General features: G+C 39.8%; 2 protein-coding genes across 3 annotated transcripts in view; both read right to left on the bottom strand.

Moving 5' to 3' along the window:
- The window catches only part of LOC121513715 (tubulin polymerization-promoting protein), a 25,562-nt gene extending 18,830 nt beyond the window's left edge, over positions 1-6,732 (bottom strand). Inside the window, exon 1 of the mRNA XM_041793643.1 lies at positions 6,486-6,732. The gene's annotated coding sequence lies outside the window, so the exon portion shown is untranslated. The remainder of the gene's footprint in view (positions 1-6,485) is intronic.
- Positions 6,733-11,812: 5,080 nt separating this feature from the next.
- On the bottom strand, positions 11,813-17,334 carry zdhhc11 (zinc finger DHHC-type containing 11). Of its 2 annotated transcripts, none has more exons than XM_041793745.1 (11): positions 17,014-17,334; positions 15,917-16,135; positions 14,614-14,792; positions 13,890-13,991; positions 13,670-13,794; positions 13,431-13,586; positions 13,217-13,335; positions 13,087-13,136; positions 12,952-13,015; positions 12,789-12,867; positions 11,813-12,495 (listed from the first exon to the last, which is right to left on the bottom strand). In XM_041793745.1, exons 2-11 carry the CDS (start codon positions 16,133-16,135, stop codon positions 12,353-12,355), a joined length of 1,236 nt encoding a protein of 411 aa, XP_041649679.1. In that variant the 5' UTR covers positions 17,014-17,334; the 3' UTR covers positions 11,813-12,352. The 2 variants fall into 2 exon arrangements, with proteins under 2 accessions (XP_041649679.1, XP_041649680.1); XM_041793746.1 differs by lacking the exon at positions 17,014-17,334 and adding an exon at positions 16,391-16,646.
- Positions 17,335-17,397: the final 63 nt, after the last annotated feature.

Below are 17,397 nucleotides of genomic sequence, written 5' to 3' on the forward strand. Positions count from 1 at the left end.
CACAGCAGGAGCAAATTTGGGTTAAGTGCCAGGGATTGAACCCACGACCTACCAAAAATCAGATGACTGACTACCTGCTGAGCCACAGTTCATCCTTGAGTCAAATTTGACATTTATGCAAAGTTTGAAGAAAATCCCTCAAAGCATTCTTAACATTTTGCGTTCACACGCAAGGGATGAACGTGAATCCCATTGACCTTGACCTTTGATCTATGCCCTCCAAAATCTAACAGTTCATCTTTGAGTCAGAGTTTGCATTGGTGAAAAGTGAAAAAATCCCTTGGACTGATGGACAACCTGAAAACATAAAACCTTCATCAAGGGGGCATAAAAAGTAAAAAGGGCACTTCTGTATCAGTGAAATATTTTTTATGATGTGTATTTTTATTTTGGGGAATAAGATCAAATCTAAACTGAACAATGGTTTAAATAGGGGGATCATTATACAACCCTGTCCAGAAAATGTCCCCATAGATTTTTAAAATAAAAACAACTAAAGTAAATTTTATATTAAAATCATATTCTATTGAGGAATTAAACCATTTTAAGTTCAAGTACACTTGTATCCACATGTTAGAACCTTTAATTTACAATCAGTTGAATTACAGTGGAAAGAAAAGGAACAAAATGAAATGTGATTACTCTTTTTTAGTCTGCTGTGTATTTTGATGTTTTCCTTGGTAATGCAACAGCTTCCTGAGGTTCCATCACTAACTTTACTACTGCAACATGCACCTTACAAATCGATAAGCTAGTCTCTCTGTGTTCCTTTGTGTTTCAGTGACAGCAGTCAAATCTGAGAGACAAAGGAATCTTTTGACTCTACTCCTCGGATATACAGTCAGTATTTTCAAGAGACTGAGTCCTCAGTAGAACGAGCCACTTCAAACCACATCATGTTCAGTATGAGAGAGAGAGAGGTCATTAACACTGCTATGAGTTCAGAGGCCTGAAGAAGAACACATACAGAGACAGAAGAAAAGGGAGCGCTGTGACAGTTTATTTATTTGTATATTATAGACTGTGTAGACTTGAGTAAAGCTTATAAATAGGGTGTTTTAGCCAAATCAATTCCCTGTAATACAACCTACATTTGAGATTAGATTGTCCTGTGCCTTTTCTCTGCCCCACTTTGCCACAAATAAAAATGAGAAGCCATTTGGTTAAGGGCAGATCTCCAGAGATAAATCTGTGACTGGATGACAGCATGCTTACATACACTCGCCTTCTGGCAAAACACTGCACAGATGAGTGCTTTAGCTATAAATTGACCCATTTTGAACTGCGTCTATTCATAGCAACAATACGCTGGAACATTCTATTCATTCTCCAAGGGGGAGATCAGCCAGCAGCCTGAAAAACTAAAAACAATAAATTTTGTGTTTTACAGTTTGTTTGGCAGATGGTGTAACTCACCAAATGATGGAACGGTGTGACGTGACGTGTATGTGTGAGGGAGAGCGCGAGAGAGAGAGAGAGAGAGGAGAGTGTTTAACAGCAGCCTCCTCTCCTCCTTCATGCCATCGTAGTGCGTGGGCACACAGAGATCCCATCTGTTTTCTATCTGGATCCGTGTCGTTTCCAGGCTGCTGCTCTGGAATGTGAAGGTGTCAGTCAGTCAAAACCATCATTAGCACGCTGAAGACCCCCACCCTGCTCCTGACTCACTGACCTTCATCTATAAAACAACATGTCTGCAAGCTTTGAGGTACTGGCGACTGCTGCTCTTGACCGAAGAAAGCACTTGAATGCTTGAATCTTAAAGATATTAAGTCTTATTGTGAGCTATCGTGCTGCAATATCATGTCAATATACTGTATGTATTAGGAATTTTTAATTAAACATTTTCGAGGAAAATCTGTCTTAAATTTGATGGTTAGAGCATCCAAATTGAAAAATTTAGCATTTTATGTGTATAAAACAACATGGAATGAAAAACCTGAGCTCAGTCTTAAAGAAAAAGTAGCATTTTGCAGTCTTTCTGAAACGTAGTTGTAAATGATTGATAGATTTATTTAGAAAGTATTCACTGGTAGAACTAAAAAACATAACAGCCCAAATGAGCCAAAATTGTGCATCATGATTACGTCTGTAAAGGAGGTTATGTAATCAAACATCTTGGGTCTGGATGTGCATATTGCTCCCTAATACAAAAGTATTCAGACACCTGTCCATTATACCAACAGGGACTATAATGACATTATATTCATAAACTTGTACTTTTATATGGAGTTGGGCCCCCTTTTGCAGCTTTAACAGATCCACTCTTCTTGGAAGGCTTTCCTCAAGATTGTTTGTGGGAATTTGTGCCCATTCATTCTGTAGAGCATTTATGAGGTCACGCACTGATGTTGGACAAGAAGGCCCCGGCTCTCAATCTCCATTCCAGCTCATCCCAAAGGTGCTTAACAGGGTTGAAGTCAGGGCTCTGTGAGGGCCAGTCAAGTTCTTCCACACTGAACTCCTCAAACCATGTCTTTATAGTCCTTGCTTTCTGCACCGGGGGCACAGTCGTGTTGGAATAGAAAAGGGCCTTCACCAAACTGTTGCCTCAAAGTTGGAAGCATAGCATTGCCCAAAATGTCTTGACATGCTGAAACACTGAGATCGGCCTTCACTGGAGATAAAGAGGCCTAGCCCAAACCCTGAAAAACAACCCCATACCATTATCCCTCCTCCACCAAAATTCACTGTTGGAACAATGCAGTCAGGCAGGTAGCGTTCTCCTAAAATCTGCCAAAGCTAGACTCACCCATCTGATCTCCAAACAGAGGAGCGTAATATGTCCCTTCACAGAACATGTTTCCACTGCTCTACAATCCAGTGTCAGTATGCTTTACACCACTCCATCTAATGCTTGGCATTAGACTTGGTGATGCGAGGCTTGGGCGAGGAAACCCATTCCATGAAGCTCCTTTTTGTGCTGACTTTAATGCCAGTGGAATCAGCAGAACATTGGTGACTTTTGCACACCATGCACCTTAGCAGTGTTGACCCCGCTCTGTGATTTTACCTGGTCTTCTTCTTTGTGGCTGAGCTGCTGTTGTTCCTAAATGTTGCAACTTCTAATAATATCACTTACAGTTGACTGTTGAATATCCAGCACAGATTACATTTCACAAACTGTCTTAGTGCAAAGGTGGAATTCATCACAGAACCACCCTTGAAGTCCCCAAGCTTTTCAGAACGACCCGTTTTGTATCACAAATATTTGCAAATAGAGACTGCATGGCTAGATGCTTGATTTTATACACCTGTGACAATGGGTTTGTTTGACACACCTGAATTCAGTAATTAACAGGTGTGGCCAAATACTTTTGTCTATATATTGTATATTGGAAATGATGACTCTACCTTACTTTCAGTCAACCTAGGAAGAAAAAGAGTTTGAGCTGAGGAAGACCTTAAGCCTGCAGGCGTACAGCTACAACACCACACAATGGTTATGAGTGATTCTAAGCCTTAAGGCTCATTTATGCTGCCTTTATGTACGAAAATACATCAGTGCATTTCAGACAACACAACCATCATTGCCCACATACTTATGCACATCTCTTATGTTTGGGCAGAAAAAAATAATTCACCAGAGGTCGCTGTCTCACACCAAACTCCACAACTCTTTGCTCCTCTGCCCATCCTCATCCTAGCTGTTCTCAGCTAATGTCATGTATATGTTTGTAGGTTTTCCCAATATTTTTCAAATGATTCTTCTTCATTCTTCTTCATTGGCCTGAACTGTTGGCCATATTTCTCAGCCCTGCACCTATGACAGGTATCCATAAGCTTTCAAAGAACGGATGAAATACAGATGAGATTAATGCAGAGTTCAGACAGGAATATCCATATGTATGTTTCAATTGTAAAGCATTAATGAACCTTTAGGGCGTTTTCACATTAGGGATCCAGGTCCACATCTGAGTACACTTGACCAAAGTGTACCGTCCTCTGGCACTATGCTGAAGGCTGCTTGTCGATGTAGTCTGAAGAACAATTCATGTGGACCCAGATGTGGTCCACAGGAGAGGGGATCATAACTATGACCAAGTGCAGGGTACCATCAGTAAGAAGAGAATAAAAATGGCAATATTAAACGTCTCCTTCCTCTTCAAAAACAACTGTATCTGTGCAGAATGGACTCAAATCATCCTCTGAACTTTACAGTAGATGCAGAACTAGGAAGAGGGTTGCTGCCGCAATAAAAAAACAACAAAAGCATTCCAAAAAAGCGAGCAGAACAGACACCAATATCTGCATGGAGGATATACAAATGTGGACCTGAGTGGACACTATGGCTGTCTCTTCTTCCTTCCTCTTCCTGGCAGATTTCCAAACCAACTATGCACATACTTCTACCTACTGTATCAGACAGAATATGCTGTGTGCCCAGGAATGGAACAGACCACTGATGTGAAAGCAACCCATCAGAGAAGAGGGCAGGGGAGAAGCAACTGCAAACAGACATGGTGTAAAACAATAGTGCCTCATGGGAAAACCCCCATCAAGTTGGAGGAGTTAAACATTTTTTATACAGTGTTGGCTGATAAAGAAATTAACTATTCAGACTGAATTTGTTTTTGTCCTGCATTGTAAACATGTTATTTTGGCTGTCCAAAGAGGCATTAGAGTATAGGGCCTAAAGGGGATTCCTTGTATTTGGAGCCTTACTCAAGTGCACACTTGAGGAAGTGCATTGCTTTGAACGGGTGTATTGGCTTTATTTTCAACCCTGAAGGCTGCTGCTTGATGTTGACATCAATATGGAAGCGATATCCTTCAATATTGTGTCAGCACTGTGTCAGCATTCTGCCTCCCATCACCAAATCCAATCTCTCTACCATTTCCCAGTTTTGCCCCAGTTCCCTCACTCTCCCACCCCAATGACACATGAAGAGCAGGCATGACATCAGCACGCTTCAGCATAGATCTGAAGCCACCACCTTGCTGTCTTTGTCAGTCCTCCTCGACTCCCTAAACCCTTTCAACTCCTCTCTGAGTCAAAGATCTTGGCAAGCATAGGAGAAAGGCAACACATTTGAAACAGGCCACGGTGGTTATTGTTGGCAGAAGCAGCAGCAAGCCAAATAGAGGTATAAGGCAGAAAGAAAAAAGCCTGGGGGTCCTTATGCAACCCCACATTTGTGAGGGATACATGATGCCAGAGACAGCAGAAGTGTCCCTGACATGGCTCAGATGGAGAGAGGCCTGTGTAGCCAGCAGCACATTAGCTTTGAGTCCAGTTTAAAATGATAAGAAGCCACGCTGTGTTGTGTAATCTCCCACTTAATTCATTAAGATAACTCATTTCAGAGTCTTTGTAATGTCAGGCAAGTAAATCTGTTAAAACAATTTCTTATGCAGTAGCTATAAACACTGTAAAATCCTAACCAGTGATGCACAACATCTCCTCCCTAATGTAAAGGTCAATACGAATAAATAATCTCAGTTTGCTTTGCATAGTAAGACAATGCTGTCAGGCTACAATGCTTCCTTTTGCTGGAGTGTGCTTGCTGTATTTGGTAAGCCTGACCTGAGTGTGAGTCATCACAAACAAAAATAGGGTAATTTACACCCAGAGGTTAATTGTTTGTGACAGAACCCGAAGGCTGTTGGACCACTGCAATAAAACCTACAACAGTTAAAATCTGGGACAAACTCAGCCAGTGTGTCTTCTCCTCATGCATTCATAATTCAACCTATGGGGAGGAAAAGCAACTACAAAGCCATTCACTGAGAAGAGATGCACATTTTACCTTCCTGCTGCTGTCTTTTCTAATGATAAAACTGAACTTCAATGTTATTCTGGGAACATTTCATTCATTTAAATCTAATCCTATTACTCTATTCCCATCCCCGAGAGCTGAATTCACACAGATTCAAGCTAATAAGGGAGGGCGTAAATCCTATTTTTTCATACATAATTATGTAACTACCTACATGTAACCCCACTGTTTGACATGAAGGCTGCAGCTACAGGCCTAACTCTTTGTCAGTCATTCACCTTAACCAATAACTGAGCATTTTGGAGAGTCCTTCACTGTGGCTCTCGTTTAAAAGATAAACAGAGGAGGAAAAGCGTATGTTTTTGTTACTGGATGTGGCAGCAGCTGCTGAAACATGTTACATAAACTAGCAAATGCCAGATTCTCACACAGTCCACGTGATCGGTTTGTTATTGTCAGATCCTGATGCATCAGTGCCAATGTAGAAGATAGCGTTACAGGTGAAAAAAGCTGTCATATTTCATGTTAGCATGCCTCTCACAGCTCAAATCGCAATGTGCAGTTAAAAATGCGTTTTTGTAATTGACAGTAAGCGTGCAGGGGCATGAAAAAAAATACACAAAATACCTCCACACATACGTTGAATTGGGAGGGCTGTCATCGAATTTTTCGTTGAATATATTGTGATAAAAACTGCATTACTGAAAAACAAGCAACACATGCATGCGCCATTCAAGTCATCGAGCCAAATTCATTTTTAATCACCTGGTGTCGCTTTCCTCCACCTTCCTGTCAGTTTCACAAAACCATAACTGCCCGTCGTGGTGCCTCGAAGTGTTTTTTCTCCTCTCTGCCTCAGCTCTGCTCTGTCTGATGTCGACGCTTCAGTTCCTCCGAGATGCTGAACAGAAACCAGTCCGCTGATTGGCTGCCGCCGTGCGCGCGAGCCTGTTTTCTTCTCGTTGTTGTGGGCTGTGATGGTGCTTCAGTGCTCACTGGAGCGCTGATAAACAAGCAGTTTGAGCTCGGAGCATCGTATTTGTAGGTGTTCTGGGAGGCGGAGAAGGGGGATGTAAACAAAGAAGGATGTTTTTTTAAAAAACAGGTGGGTCGGTGCAGCTTCATTTGTAAACAACCATGAGGTAATTCAGGGCGAAAACATCAGAAAGGTCAATGGTCACTCACATAGGTACGAGCATAATTAATGGCTCCCTTCGAACACGATAAAACGGGGTTTTTATAAATAAAAACCACAAACTGAAATAAAGAATGACAGTAGAAGGAATTATCAGCATCAACTCACTGGCCAAGATATGTATTTAGTCTGATGTCCAGTGCTGGAGTGTTACACAACCAGTAGTAGCCTAATAGCTGGACATGGATGGACCGTTATGTAACCTCTATCCCTGCTGATGGTTTATATGATATAGTTGTACACTCTTAGATTTACAATTCAAAGACAAGTGATAAAAACATGCATGGCTGAGACCAACAGACAAAGCTGAGAATAGAGATAGAGCTCATCATGATGAAAGCAGCCTGGACTTGAGAGTAATCACTGGATGACATAATAGTTCATCTAAGGCTGCTTCACTTGCGCCACCTGGTGGTTCATAGCCTCCACTATGCTGACCTTAAACTGTTGAGCCTTTCAAATTTGTAATGACATCATGCACTGGCTCTGCATAAAAGGAAAAACAAAACATGGACTAGTCTAGAGACAAAGATGTGTTTAGTAAGATTATGTGAAACAAATTTTATAAAACAGTAATGACAGACAGCAGCACATTTCCCACAGAGAGGCTTTACCTATTTAGACACCATTACCATGGAAATTATATACAGAAAGGTGTAGAATTATGTTCAAACAACTTACATAATTTAAACTGCTTTATTTTGTTTGTTTGTTTTTTCATGAAATAATTCCCTCTTAAGGATTTTGTAGGTGATTGCATTTTGTATCCATATTTTAGAGACAAAGCAAATGATATAAGAGGGATTCAACATTGTTGGTTACAGGGATATGACAATATGTTGCAATATGATTGAAAATATAAATAAATATCCATCATTATCTAAACCACTTGTCCCATTCAGGGTTGTAGGGGGCAGGAGCCAAGCTGTCACCCATTGATAGACAGTTCCTATTATTCACCCCTGTGGATGTTTGATCCTTTTATTGATTTTATAAATCAACCATGGTCAAAATATTTTGGCTTTCTGACAAAAAATCCTCTGTAATTTAAAGTGAAAACAGATTTCTGCAAATTAATGTCATTAAACAAAATAAGGGCATCTGGATACTGTAATTTTACCCCATCTTTTTTTTGCAAAACTGCTTAAGCTCTGTCAGGTTACACAGGGGTTAGGTGTGAACTGCTGTTTTCAAGTCCAGCCACAAAATCTCTCTTGGATTGAGATCTGGGCTTTGACTCAGCCACTTCAGAACATTCACTTGTCTTTAAACCATTTCCATGTAGCTTTCGCTGTATGCTATAGATCATTGTCCTTCTGGAAAATAGATCTTCCGAGTCGTAGTTTTCCTGCAGACTGAATAAGATTGTCCTCCAGGATTTTCCTATATATCCTCTATCTTTACATCCTTCTGGGGCTAGCTGATGAGAAGCATCCCCAGCGCATGATGCTGCCACCACTGTGCTTCACATTGGGGATGTGTTTGTGGTGATGTGCAGTGTTTGGTGTCTGCCAAACATAGCATCTTGCCTGATGGACAAAAAGCACGTCATCAGACCAGAGAACTTTGTTCCACTTGACCATGGAGTCTCCCACATGCTTTTTGGCAAATTCTAGTCAAGGTTTTGTGTGAGTTTTCTTCAACAGTGGCTTTCTCTTTACCACTCTCCCATAAAGCTTTGACTGGTGAAGAACCCAGTAAAAGTTGTCGTATGCAGAGTCTCCCATCTCAGCTGCAGAAGCTTGTAACAGTCATGTGTCTTGGTGGCCTTACTCACTAGTCTTTCTTGCAAGGTCACTCCGTTTGTGAGGATGGCCTGATCTAGGCATAGTTCTTCTATTTCTTGATGATGGATTTAACTAAAATCAGGGGGATGTTCAGTGCCTTGGAAATATATTTGTATCCATCCCATGTCTTATACTTTTCAATAACCTTTTATTCCAGTGTGCTGAACTGGACCTTCAGCACACTGGTGTCTTTCTACTATAATCCCCTGAGACACATTCACTGCTCTCAGATGATCACCATTTCACTAATTTTGACTCTACTGGCACCAACTGGCTGGACCTCTGTTGAATTAGGTCAGTTTCTTTAAAGGAGGTAAATATTTATGCAGTCACTCATTTTACATTAGGCTACATATTTAGTTGAATTGGCATTACTTTGTAGAAATCTAATTTCACTTAGACATTAAAGAGTAATTTTTTCATCAAAAAAGCTCATATACATTGACCGTGATTGATATAAAATCAATGTAGGGGTAAAACACCGAAGGGGGTCAACATTTTTTTGTAGGCACTGGACACAATGAACTGGTTCCCTGTCAATCACAGGGCTGGCATGCAGAGAAAGACAAACATTCACCTTCACACTCACACCTACGAGTATTTTATAGTCACTAACGAACCTTAAGAGCATGTCTCAGGACTGTGGGGAAAAGCCATAGCACCCGGAAAGAACCCACAAATGCAAACTCCACACAGAAAGGCCCAGTATTTGAACCAGGAACCTTCTTGCTGTGAGAACAGTGCTAACGACTGCACCACAATGCAGCCTTTAAAGACAAACATGGACCATTTGATTGTTCTTAATTTTAAAGTAGAGGGTTATGTTTGCTTTTGGCTTCCCTTGTTAAACATTAGATATCCTTTTTTAACTTTGTAACCTCAAAATGAAGCTGTGGCTGATTATAGGTATGAAGAAAACAAGGAAAAATTATTCCTCATTGTCAGAAAATTTAAATAAAAAAATCTTACATTACTCTAAGGAAATCTCTCTGTAACTGTGTATATCTGGGTGCTAGCCCTTTAGTGCCCTCTACTGGTGAAAATATGCAACAGTCTACAAATGAACTGGATTGAAACAAATCAGAAATAGACCACAATAGTATCAGCAGCCAAGGAGTTAATAAATATTCAACAAAAATGCAGAAAAGTAAAATGGATGATCAGTGTATTAATATAGCTCACGGAACATAAAGACAGTTTGTTTTACTATGTGAGAAGCTGGTTTAAATCAAACATATTACTCTGGAAGGAACTGCTTGAGGGGTGTACAAAGAACAATTAGCTTGTCAGTGAAGGGTATGATTAGATTGTTGCATCTCAGAGCAGATAGATTTATCTCATTGCTGGAATGTAAATTTGAAGAGAGCTACACATTTCTCCATCATACCACAAGCTTCAGGTTGCTGTCCAAGGTCGTCACTAAAACCTGCTCCATAGCTAAATGCATAAAAGCCTGCAGGTGTATTTGAGCTACAGAAAAGATGTGCCCTTAAGATGAGCAACCAAAACACCAATAGTAATGTACTTTGTCACACAATAGAAAATGTTGGTAAGTTTTTCTTGCATCATCTCAACCTTTACTCTCATCTTAGATGCTTATTCTTTAAATCTTGATCTCTTGGAGCAGTTTCCCCACCCACATTTACTTCTGAGTCAGTTCTTACCATCAGAGTTGGTCATGCATTAATAAATAGTTGAAATACTGCATTATGTTGTTTCAGTTCAATTTCAGTTCAAGTTTTTGTCATGTCAGAATGAAAGAAGTGGTTCTTCCACAACCCTCGTCTTCTGTTGTTCCCCGAAAGATTCTGGTATGATGAACTCTTTGTCTATTTTTGGTCCACACTAGACTGACTGTTTGGCTACTTTCAGTCTCACTTGAATAAAACACATGTTTAACCAATATAGTAGCTGCTTTGTTTTAATCTGTGCAGTGGTGGTTTTAAATTTCAATTTGACATAAGCATTCAAACTCTGCAGCAACACTTGAAATTTAGTTCAGGTTCCTCCCATCTCTCTTAATCGTTGCTGAGATGTTTCTACACCTTGAGTGAAATCCAACCAATGGCAATCAAATTAATTTAGGCACACTCTATAGAAGGCCTCACAGCTGACAATGCATATCAGAGCAAATACCAAGCCATGAGGTCAAAGGAACTGCCTGCAGAGCTCAGACAGGATTGTTGCAAGGCACAGATCTGGAAAAGGCTACAAAAAAATCTGCTGCACTGAAGGTTCCAAAGAGCACAGTGGTTCCCATAATTCTTCAATCGAATAAGATTGGGAAGTCCCAGGACTCTTCCAAGAGCTTTTCATCCACCTAAACTGAGTAATTGGTGGAGAGGTCAATCTGACTGAGCTCCAGAGATCCTGTGTGGAGATGGGACAAAGTTCCAGAAGGGCAACCATCACTACAGCCCTCCAGTGATCTGGCTTTATGGTAGAGTGGCTAGATGGAAGCCTCTCCTCAGTGCAAATCACATGAAAGGCTTCTTTGAGCTTGCAAAAAAAAAGCACCTGAATAACTCACAGACTATGATGTTTGGAGGAAACCAGCCACTGCTCATTAAAAGGCTGTCCAGCAACAGTCCCCATCCAGCTAGACTGAGTTTGAGAGGATTCACAAAGGAGAATGACAGAAAATCCCCCAATCCAAGTATGCAAAGCTTGTAATTTCTCAAAGGTATTCCTGCTACCAAAGGTGCTTCACCTAAGTACTGGGTACATGGTCTGACTACTTATGTCAACTTGATACATACATTTTTTCTTTAAATAAATTTGCAAAAAAATATATTATTCTGTTTTCATTTTGTGATTATGGGGTACTGAATGTAGATTAATGAGAGAAAAAATGAATTGAAACAATTGTAGCATAGGGCTGCAACATAAAAAAACTTAAAAACGCAAAGGGGGTCTGAATACTTTCTGAACGCACTGTATAAACATGGGTGCATGAACCTAACCACGAGGCTTTCATCACCCCGTGTCCGTCCTTTCTGAAGAAATGTAACGTAAAGCAGCACCTGATGACATATAAAAGCATAGATCCAGGGCAATAAACAAGAACCATGAACAATTAAAAATATTCTTTACTTTAAATTTCAGTTTAAACAGTCACTAAACACAGTCAACTTAAATTAAAAAAATCAGCAATTTAAAAAAACAGAAAGAAAGACAGTTGTCCCCATTTCAGGTTAGTAACTGCTATGCTCCTTTCATCTACAAAAATGCAAGCACCAAAACAAGTTCTTTAAGAAACCTAAAGTAACTTGGCCAAAATATTTCTGCTTTAGGATTGTGCAAAATTAATTCAATCCCTTCATCTTAATGGAGACAATACAACAGAGGCTAACCTGAAAGAAGGGCGGGACTTTGGCTCTCTATACACATAGTAAGATAAAACAACGCTTTGAATAATTTAACCGCTGGCATAAAAAAACAGTATAGTTTTAAAAAACAGATAAAACACAACAATGGCCTCACAGTTATGAAGCATGTATAAAAAACGTCCATGATCTGTATCACACTGGTATGTCAAGTCTTTAAAAAATTGCCTGTTATATTCCAATAAAAAATAGTCCATTGTTGTGTGGCTCAGTTTCCTGAAGCATAATATCATAATAAATAGTTCCAGAGAGTAAAATATCGAGTTATGTATCCTCTTGAGTCACCACTGAGCTGCCCAGAGGATCCTGCACCTCGGGGACACCATCCACCGACTTCACACTATCACTCCGGACCACTTCATCAACATCATGCTTCCAGCTTTTCATATCACCTACAGACATTTCCCCTTTAATAATCAGGAAACAACAAGAGAAAAGTGTTATTTACATAAAGCTTGGACTAAATGAGGTAGTTTGAACACACTTCACTACAATGAATACTGGTAAACACAACCTTTAAGTGTGTCTGTAACGTCCTTAGCACATAATTTATCTACTGAACATGTGAATCTATTGTTAGATATAATTTGTGTTGTATGCATTTGGATTACATTTTTGGATGTTTTTCAAAATAGTTCCTCTGCCATCTTTAAAAATAAGGACAACAAAGACAAACAAGAGAGTTTCTTCACTTCCTTACTTGCTGTTTTCTCTGTTAGATCGTCCGTCCTATAAGGAAAACCGTTCTCCTTCTCAGTTGATTTCTTAAAATTGTCCAGCTAAACCAAAACAAATGTAATGGCACATTAACAATCCGAATTATGTAAACATATTAAAAAGGTGATATAAGATGACATAACTACCTCAGTGCATATAGACTCTGAAAGTCGGCTAGTGAGTTGGCCTTTATCTTCAAATGTGCAGGAACTGTAACAAAAAAAAGAGGTTAAATATCTCTTTAAAAAAATGAAAGAAATATTTTCAAGTATTTGTATTACCTTGAAGTCTGTGACAAAGCTGGCTCACAGTCAATTGAGCTTGCTTGATTCTTTAAAACAGAAAAAAAGTTTTACACACAGCATGTTAAAGAGTGTGAGTGCAGACAGGAGAGAAAAGAGCATAGCTCACCTGTGGGGTCTTGTTATTGATTTTTACATTGTGTGGATTTCCCGCTTCAGTGTCTCTGTGCCTGGCTTCTTTTTGCCGCTGCATTTTAACATAATCATATGTGCTTATACCTTTGTAAACTTTAAATCAAGACAAAAAAAAAAAAAGAAAAGTTAGAGACTAGATTAGGGGGAAAAAGCTGTTTAAAATTGTACCTGGAGATGTTGCAACTCACAGAGGTAGAAGTGGAAGCCCAACAGGTGGGCGAACAGCAGCAGGCAGGTAATGCTCAGCATGACTGTTAGGAAGGCTAAAATAACAAGGCCTGCTGAAGTAGTTTTTATGGGTGCTAAGGGTAAAAACATCAACCAAGTACCATTACCCAGAAGACCTGCGGACACACAAAAAGGAAAGAAAACATTATAGCACAAAATGACCCAACTAGGAGACAAAAAATGTATTATGTAGACTCACTGTCAAACTGTGGAGCAGTTCGAAGGCTATTTGGATCAAGATAATGCTGAATAAAGACAAACAAGATGACAACAACAAGCAGAAAGACCCCGAGCGTGGCGGAAACCAGTGCCACAAAGAAGCACCTGAAGATGAGACAGAAAGGAACACAATTTTCAAATTCAAACAGAACATGAGAAAGAAAAAGACATTCACTGGATTCTCCAAAACCCTATTTTACCAGTAGTTTCTGCCTCCTACACAGGTGTTCAGCCACTTGCAATGGTGGTCAAAGTCTTCCACACACTTGTTGCAAACACCACAGTGTTTTACTTTGGGGCCCCTGAAAATAATCAAGTTGAGAGTACATATTTTTTAATTTAAAATCACAGAAGAGAATATTAATTTAAAGCCAGAGACCTTGTATTTAAATGGACATAGCAACAGCTGCCTGGGAATGAAGCTAATAATATTTAGAGCTTTCCTTGCTAACTGGCTGCAGTACAGGGAATAAAATCCAGTCTCTCCCATGTTTATAGATGGGACATGAGTCAAACCGTCAAACTATTTTTTTCCAAATCTGGATACTGGCACATCTATCCCATCCATCCATCCATCCATTTTCTATTCTGCTTATCCCAGTAGGGGTCACGGGGGGGCTGGAGCCTATCTCATCCAGTAGTTATCAAAATGACAAGTTTTTGTTCGTCTTAGCAGTTTTAGTTTTATTAGTTATTTGACAAGGAAAAAGACCAAATTGACCACCATGACTGACAGCTTTGTTGACAAATGCCAATCCTTGCACTGCTCTCAACTGGATTAGCTGAGCACATGCCAATGTCTTAGCTTCAAATTATGTGACTAGAGTAACATGTCAGCACCCACTGTGGGGCTTCGATTTAGCACAACAGAAGGAGACTCAGAAGCGCTGTCCATATTAAAATTCATCAAAGTAGAACACTTACACTTTGACATCACATAGATAACAGTGCAGGTCCTGGATGACATGTGGTTGCTTTGTTCGGTCAAACAGCGGCATTGGGCTGGAATAACTCTGCTTTGCCCTCACACTTGCATCTGCAGGGTCTATAGTCAGAGTAGCTATATGTGTGAAGAAGTGCACAATAAATGTTATACCCGTCAGCTATAAACAGCAAAAGTCAAGGAAAATAAGGAAAAGATATAAACAAATGTGCAACAAATCATTCAGACCTTTAACAAGTGCAATGTTATGAACAGGAGGAGATAAAAGTGAAACTTAAAAAAACAACACAGATGTATATACACGTGGAAAAAATTATTGCTACCCTTTCGTTAAAAAAAGAAAAACCCACAATGGTCAATGAAATAACTTGAAAGTGACAAAAGTAAAAATAAATAAAAACTTACTGATAATTAAGTAATGAAAATCAGGCATTGCTTTTAAATCTTGGTTCAACAGAATAATTTTAAAAAACAAACTCACAGAACTGGACAAAAATGATGGTACCCTTAACCTAATATTTTGTTGCACAACCTTTTAAGGAAATCACTGCAATCAAGAGATTTCTGTGACTCTAAATGAGACTAATATTTCGGTCCACTCCGACTCAGGTTTGAAGGGTAGCTTCAAAAAACGCATAAAGTCTCCCAGACTACCTGGAACCAACAGAAATGGTATTCAAACATTGTAAAAGTTGTTCTCTTCCCTTCTTGATCACAGATCAGACAGAGCCTGACCTTTCACTTTTTAAAAAACATGATCATGATGCTGAGTAATACCCTGAAACTGAAAGAAAACCTGAGGGAATTTTGTTTAATTTTTCAGGCTCACACCTCTGAAATGAGCCTGAATGAAGCCTGGAGGAAAAAAGGAAGCCATTCCTTGAAGTCATAACAACTAACTCGTTTGATTTTTACAAGAATTCAGTTCAAGTTGAAATACTGGTAGTTTGACAACCCTATAGAAAACATCAACTTTTCTATACGCTTGACTAAAGCTGCACAAAAACAAACCAGTGATAATATGATGCAGTGTTCAACATGTAACAAAACCCCCACTGATCATGTTTTTGGCTTCATAGAGCACAGAAACAGAGACAGAGTCATGTCTGGTGCAGCAAGACCCATGCCTACAGCTCATACAAACAAACCCTTGTTTCATCCAACAGCACAAACAAAAGTGAAGCGGAGACTATAATGTTTGCTCCATATTCAAATCTGAAAAGGGCCATTGGTGCACACTTAACAGTCAGCTCCAATAGGGTTTCAGCTGCGTGTTAAGGATACGGCGTAAAGCACATGGTTCCACGGCACAGGTAGAAGAGGGATGAAGATGCCGAAACTGACTATAGCCAAGTAGCTGTACACCATCCAGCCTGCCACTTGGAAAGCCTGCAGGGGCCATGACCATCCGTTCACTCGGGGAGGCTTGGAGGGGACCAGCTCATTTCTGCTGCTGCCCCGCATTGGAGCGGTCCGTCTCAGCTTTTGATTGAAGCAGTTCATCTGGACAACACAGGAGAATGGACACAGTCAGGAGTGGAAATGCTTCAACATTCATTCAAGCATTGCACATACTACAGCAGGTCTGTCAGGAAAGAGTCAATGCAGACAGTGGCAGCATTTGGTGGGGAAATGAGTAGGGAAATGAGCGGAGTATGATAGTGGCTGCTAAGCCCTTATTACTTTCACCTAACTTTCTGGGAAATAAGACAGTCAGCACATTACATACGTTTTCTATCAAACATGCATCATTTTAACCTTTGCCAAAGATAGGAACTGAGGCCAAGCTCTCGCATTAAGTGAAGAAAAGATTTCTTAGTAAAGTAGCAGCTGTGAATGGTGTGACAACAGGCAGTAGTAGATGCCCCTTCTTTGCTACAGAAAAATGCACATAAAACAAGGAGGATATTGTCACTTATGTTGCAGGAAAACAGCTGATCAGGGCAGACGAGTTTAACAAAGTGCAACATCCCTTTCTTTCTAAAAAGCCCTGCTCTCACATGTTTTGCCTCATGTCTGAGATCACAATGAACTCTGTCAAAAGTTCTTTGAATGAGACACAAACGTGGAAATAATCAACTATAATTGGGCTTTAACAAACAGCCACTTATAAACGCTTTTGTTCATCCCTTAATTAGACCTACAGACAAATTTAACACTAAATAAAGAGACAAAAGTCTCAGACTACGTCCTAATGTTTCATTTATTTTACCCCCGTTTAACGATAAGCTACAATTGGTTGGAGGTTTCGCTTACTCCAAGCTTTGCATTAAAACTAAGAAACTTTAGAGTTTATGCTTTAAAATAAGGAACAAAGTTATGCCAAAAATCACCAGTAAGACAGGACATAGATTAAGTTCGATTATTTAATAATTACTTACTTTTACCGACGACAGAAAGGGACCATAACATTAAAACGTTGTTCCGATAAAGACGAATTTTCCACCGCTTGAAATCCCAGGATGAGTCAGGCTGGCAGGTGCTTCAAAATGTTAGATTTACATGATGGAAAAGGCGAAATTTACAGCGACAGAATGTCGTGAAACATTTCTAAACAGAAGATAAGGATTAAAAAGAGAAATGGGAAGGAAAATAAGGACCTAAAAGCTGAGACGTCCTTGTATTTGTGTTGTTGAAGGACTCGCGTCCTTAGCGTCAGAAGTTGAAGAATCAACTCACTCAGCACGTCGCAGCAGCTCTATGGAAACTGACGTACTGCGCATGTGCGCTACACCTATTCAAGACAGCTTTTTGTTGAGGCACTT

The sequence above is a fragment of the Cheilinus undulatus genome, linkage group 8, assembly GCF_018320785.1.
Source record: "Cheilinus undulatus linkage group 8, ASM1832078v1, whole genome shotgun sequence".
Lineage (NCBI taxonomy): Eukaryota > Metazoa > Chordata > Actinopteri > Labriformes > Labridae > Cheilinus > Cheilinus undulatus.